This window comes from Amborella trichopoda, chromosome 1 (assembly GCF_054954075.1).
Source record: "Amborella trichopoda isolate Santa Cruz 75 chromosome 1, AtrichopodaSantaCruz75HAP2 v2.0, whole genome shotgun sequence".
Classification (NCBI taxonomy): domain Eukaryota; kingdom Viridiplantae; phylum Streptophyta; class Magnoliopsida; order Amborellales; family Amborellaceae; genus Amborella; species Amborella trichopoda.
In genome coordinates, this window is record NC_142336.1 from 59,913,435 (window position 1) to 59,919,502 (window position 6,068).

A 6,068-nucleotide genomic window follows, 5' to 3' on the forward strand; every position below is an offset into this window, starting at 1 on the left:
AAGCTAAGCTTCGAGCAAGGGGATTACCCGCAAACCAATTGTAGTGGAAGGGGATTCGATGAATAATGTTAAATGGATAATGATGAAAGCTGCATATCGGTGGAAATTTCATAGTTTAATGTGTGAAGTGAGTGATTACCACATGGAATTGGAATGTAATTTTAACCATGTATATCACGAAAGCAACATAGAGGCGGATGGGCTAGCAAAGCTAGGTGTGGGTGGTAGCAATCTTATAGTCGTAAGTACTGATGTATAATTTGGGTTAGATTGGAATTTCTTTTATGTTTTTGTATTGATGGTGTGATTGTGGTCATGAAGCTTTTATGTTGATGTAATATGCAGCACTTTTATGTTTTTTTTTTAAAAAATATGTTTTGAAATCTTGAACATGTTGAGAAATGCAATCTTAAAAGATGGTGCACAAAGATTATTTTCCAAAAAAACTTTCTTATCTAAGTGTCTAAAAATTCAAATATCTTTTTCTTTTCTTTTTTTCCCTTTCAATTTCAAAATACCCATAAAGAAATATACGTTCTTGAGTTCGAATAATTGTAAATTACCAAATCATTAAAGAAAAAAGTTTATATAAGGTTGCAATTTTAAAATGCAGAATTAAAGGTGCACCTCAAAATCTATGATAAAAACTTGTTTTGATGTTGGAAAACCATTTAATGATTATCTCGATATCGGGATAGATGAATATGAAAAGAAAAAAAGATTTCGAGTCCAAGAAATAATGTATCTTGCAACACTTTATTTGAGCTGTCCATTTTCAAGACCTTCATATGGTTTATACATCTATTTGATTTGAACAAGTTTTAGAGTTTAAAATTTCATAATTAGAAATGAAAGTGGATTCTCAAGCCATTTAAGAATTTTTATACCGAAATTATATTTATGATAAAATTTAGAAGTGTGTCTTAATTGGATTGTTTAAGGTTGCAACCTTATTGAAACCACACCCATCGTTAAATAATACATGTCTTGTGATAATCTATATAAATTTCTCTTTTTCAAAAAAATTCTTAATATGCAAAAATAAAACCTCAAAAGAACAACAAAAAATGCACACTTGTTAGGTGCCTATAACGTACATCAGTGGCATTTAAGGATAAGTATTGGGCAAAATTTATTGAATGGGAAAAAGCCGAGCCGAAAAAGAGCCGACCCAGCCTTGCATCACAAGTTTAACCAAGGAGTGAGATGGAGTCCGAGTCTTTGTAAAAACTGTTAAAAGATGTAAAAAAAAACTGTTAAAAGTTAAAAGAAGATGACTTCATAGAGGAAGATGGTCTGATAAGGCTGCAGCTGTAAAAGCCTGAACATTATGGCTGTTAAAAAAAAATAGAATTTCAAGTTTTAAAAGTGGTGAATATTATAACAAATAATGTAGATCATCTATCTTACCTTAAAAATATGTATTTATAAATCGATAAGAATCTGTACCAATCTTTTTGTTTCAAATTTTATTGTTGATATTAAAATTTGATTTTAAAGCCATCATTGGGGATTTTTTTATACCAAAAATACTTTCGAAACGAAGATTTGAGATCATGCATTATTTTGTTTTCATAAAACCTAGGCCTTAAATAGAAAGTTCATCCGCCAAAGGGACGGTATTCCATACCCTTTAACGTCTCCCTCTCTCAGTTTTACTCGTACACTCTCTCTCTCTCTCTCTCTCTCTCTCAGTTTTACCTCTAGATTCTCTCTCTATTGCTCTCTCTCTCTCTCTCCCTAAGAGACTGTACCGCCCCCCTCTTTAAGTTTTACCTCTACCTCTCTCTCACTCTCTCTCTCTCTCGCAGGTTTACTCTTTACTCTCTCTATCTCTCTCACTTTTACCTCTCACTTCTCTATCTCTCGCTCGCAGGTTTACTCTTTACTCTCTCTATCTCTCTCACTTTTACCTCTCACTCTCTCTCTCTCTCTCTCTCTCTCTCTCTCCACAGTTAAAGAAAATAATCCCGGAAATAGTGGACGCATGACACTCGCCCTCCCGCTCATAAACGCCTCTGAGAAAATCTCCCCTCACTAACTCACCGCACCATAAAAGACCCTGTTTTGGGTTCTTTCTCTCTTTCAAAGAAAACCCTTCTTTCTCTTTCCACTTCTCAGAACCTCTTCTCTCGTCCCCCTCCCCACACTCTCACTAAAATCACTTCTTTCTACTTCTTCTCCATTACTCATCTCCCAAAACTTGTTATTTTCCATGTACTGCTAGCTCGCTCTCTCTCTCTCTCTCTCTCTCTCTGTTTTCCTGAGAAAAATGAACATCAACAAAATGATGGCTAAAGATGGAGATGTGAACTTCTTGAAGGCCCAGGTGTGTGCTCTGCTTGTTTTTTCATCAAAGGTCTCAAGGGTTTTTCCCCTTGTTTTCTCTCTCTCTCTCTCTCTCTCTCTCTCTCTCTCTTCTTCATAATTGCACATAAAAATGTTCCATTAGCTCTCCACTTCTCTATTTACTGATTTTGCACTCCTCTTTCTCTGTTTTGTTCCTCATTCAGACTTGTGTCCTCAAAGTGAACATACATTGTGAAGGATGTAAGCAAAAGGTGAAGAAGTTGCTCCACAAAATAGATGGTATTTTCTCCCTCCACATTCCCTTCTCTCTCCATGACCTCTCAATTTCAATAGAGCTTCTTTTACCTTTTGACAGTCCCCCATCACTGTTCTTCCTTTTCCATTCTTAGAAGAATGAAAAAGAGAGAAAAAAAGAAAAGAAAAGAGAGTTGGTATTTTTCGTCTGAGAAGAGTGAGAAAAAAAACTAGGGTACTTGGTATTTTGCTACTTATTTATGTGATTTTCTTTGTGGGGTGGTTCCAACAGGGGTGTATACTACTTCCATTGATATGGAGCAGCAAAAGGTGACAGTTTCAGGTAATGTGGATCCCTCTGCCCTCATAAAGAAACTGGTTAAGAATGGCAAGCATGCAGAGCTCTGGAACCAAAGAGGAAACCAACTAGACAACCAGTTTCAAAAGCTTCAAATTGAGAAGGGGAAGGACCAAAAGGACGGAAAAAACCAGCAAAAAGGAGGTAAAGACCAGAAGCCCCAACAACCAAAACAAGAACAAATAAAGGGACCAAAGGACATGAAACAACAGCCTCAATTCAAGGACCTAAAGCTCCCATTCAAGGTGCCAAAGTCTGTGAAGTTCAACTTGGGCCATGAGATGATGCCCCATGGTCACCATCATGATGATTATGATGAGTTCAATGATGATGAGTTATTTTATGATGAGATGGATGATGACTTTGATGGCTATGATATGGATGGGGATGACATGGGGTCCAAGGCCCCACCACCCATCAAGGATGGCAAGGGCAACAAACCCATGGTCATGGGTGGGATGGGCATGACGAATGGGGCCCCTGGCATGATGCATGGGGTCCATGGTATGATGAATGGTGGCCATAGCATGGTTTATGGCAATGGAAATAAGAAAGGGGGAGGGGACGGGGCCTTGCAACAAATGAAGGGTATGGTTGGAATAGCAGAAAAGAATGGGGGCAATGGAGGGAAGAAAGGGGGCAAAGATGGTGGTGCCCAAAATCAGAACCAGAATCAAGGGACCAAAAATGGAGGTAAAAATGGAGAAGGCAAAAATAACGGTCCAAACCCAAACAATAACGGTGGTGGTGGTAACAATAAGGCCAATAACGGTAACGGCCAAAATAACAAGGGCGCTGCTGGAAATAACAATAACGGTGGGGGCAAGAAGGGGGGCAAAAATGATGTGGGTCAGATGACTAACATTGCCCCTGGCTTCCACGAGATAGATGTAAGGGGGGTTGCGGGTGGGGGTGGGGGTGGGGGTGGAGGTGGGGGTGGTGGTGGTGGTGGGGGGCAGATCGGTCATTTCCAAGGGCAGATGGGAAATTTGCAGGGGCAAATGGGTCATTTACAGGGGCAAATGGGTCATTTGCAGGGGCAGATGGGTCCTTTGCAGGGGCAGATGGGTCCTTTGCCGGGGCAGATGGGTCCTTTGCAGGGGCAGATGGGTCCTTTGCAGGGGCAGATGGGGAATTCCGGCTATTTTCAGGGAGCTGGGCCGGAAATTTTGGCCGGAAATCCTCATCACCAGCAATATTTGGCCATGATGAATCAGAGGCAAAATATGGAGAGATATTTGCAAATGGCTTATAATAGGCCCCCCCCTTTTTGTCATGCTCCACAACAATCACAATCAGCTGAATATGCCACCCACTTCTTTAGTGATGAAAATGCCAATAGTTGCTCCATAATGTGATCGCTGGAATTTCATCTCTGGCAAGTTTCCGATGACTTTCCGGCGTTTTAGGTGGCAGGGGGTTTGTATGTGTGTCTCATCTCTAAGGCAGACAAGAAATTGAAAGTCCGTGCATATACAAGGGAAAAATAGGTTGTTTTAATTTTTAATATTGCCTTTTTTTTTTGACCTTTACCATATGTTTTGTTTTCTTTGATAATGTAGGGACAAGTAAGTATAATTATGTATGAAATATTTAGGATGATAAGTTATGGGGTTCAAGTGTTCATGTAATGGAGCTGGGGAGCCAAGCTTTTTGAGATGTTTTTATGCATAATTTGCATAAATGATATATAAATTGAATAACTATTTCTAAAAATGGAAAGCTCATCTCTTGTTTGGCATTGTTGTCGTGAGAAATTGGGCGGCTTTTATTTGGGGAAGTATCATACATGCATACACAATAATACATTAGTATGCAATAGATTATTTAGGGATCACAATTACTTTTCGCTGTTCATATAGAGTCTGAAAATACGTCCTTCATCACGATATGTGTTTTATCGGTAGGATTCAAAGTATAGAAAAAATTCGAGAACTCTTAACCCTCTAATTTGCACTTTTTGCATGTGATGGTTGAGCTTCTTTGTATTTCAAGTAAATGGTATCAAAATATATGTAATTTCATGCACATTGGGCATTATGTTTATCTGTTTAGTAGTAATGTGTTTTGGTTAAGTGTTTGATAAAAAGCTTTTAAAAGATAGCTACATTAGGATGAGATAGAAATATACATTAATATCTAATGGATACTGACACGAGTGTGAGAAAATCCAACTTTAAAATTGTCTTTCAGACACCATATATTTATATATACAATTTAAATAATGGCAAGGTAGGAGGTCACGGACATTGAGTACTCTTATGATAAGATTATATGGAAACATCACAAAATATCTATGCTTTTAATGTGTCCTTGATGTGTCGATATGCACAATGATTAATCTCGTGTCTTTGGCGCATCGACATAACACGTGTGTCGTCTATATTTCATAAAATTGTCGAAAAGACCTTGACATCGAAATTTCAAATGTTTTGCGTAAATGTTCGAAAGCTTTTTTCTCGTCTCCGGCCGAGTTTTCGGTGCCTGACGAAAATTTAGCTCTCAAATGATAAATTTTGACCTTCATTGTCATGAATCATGAAGCAAGAACACTGTCATTATCCGGTCACATTGTTTCCTGCATCTTGTTAACTTTTTAGTTTTGAAAAACGACTACACCCTACTTGGTTTGCCAAGGAATAATAATTACGTGAATGCTCAGCAAGCGCCTTTATTTATTTATTTATTTTTATATTTATTTTTTTTCATATTAAATGCACAGCGATCACTTTGACCCGCATGTATGGAATGAAAGAGAAAGGTAGACAAGGATGTGAAGGAGACTCATAATTTTTTACAAGGAATGCAATGATTCTTAAAATGTTTATTTGGATAGGGATTTGGGAATCGCCAATCTAGATTCAGAATTACAGGAGTGATCTGGTTCGTAATTGGAATTGGATATTATTTTTGACAAGTTTGTTTTTTATCGGGAATTGAACAAGTCTATCAAAGAATCCAACAATCTGGTTTTGCTTGGTTCCACTCATGGTATATTCCATTATTTTTTAACTTATTAAATTTAAAAAATTATTTAAAATAACTTAAACTGATTTCCACATCCGGCATGGATATGATCAACTTGACAACCCGATTATCAACTGTACCAATCTGACCACAAGATCTGAGCTTTACAATAGTGACAGTGAGAAGGGAAGTGAAGGGG

General features: G+C 37.8%; 1 protein-coding gene across 1 annotated transcript; it reads left to right on the plus strand.

Annotated features, from left to right (window-relative positions):
* The first annotated feature begins 2,004 nt into the window (after positions 1-2,004).
* Positions 2,005-4,618, plus strand: LOC18440569 (uncharacterized). Its single transcript, XM_020671507.2, has 3 exons — positions 2,005-2,329; positions 2,514-2,589; positions 2,837-4,618. The coding sequence occupies exons 1-3, from the start codon at positions 2,273-2,275 to the stop codon at positions 4,258-4,260; spliced, it is 1,557 nt and encodes a 518-aa protein (XP_020527166.1). The 5' UTR covers positions 2,005-2,272; the 3' UTR covers positions 4,261-4,618.
* Positions 4,619-6,068: the final 1,450 nt, after the last annotated feature.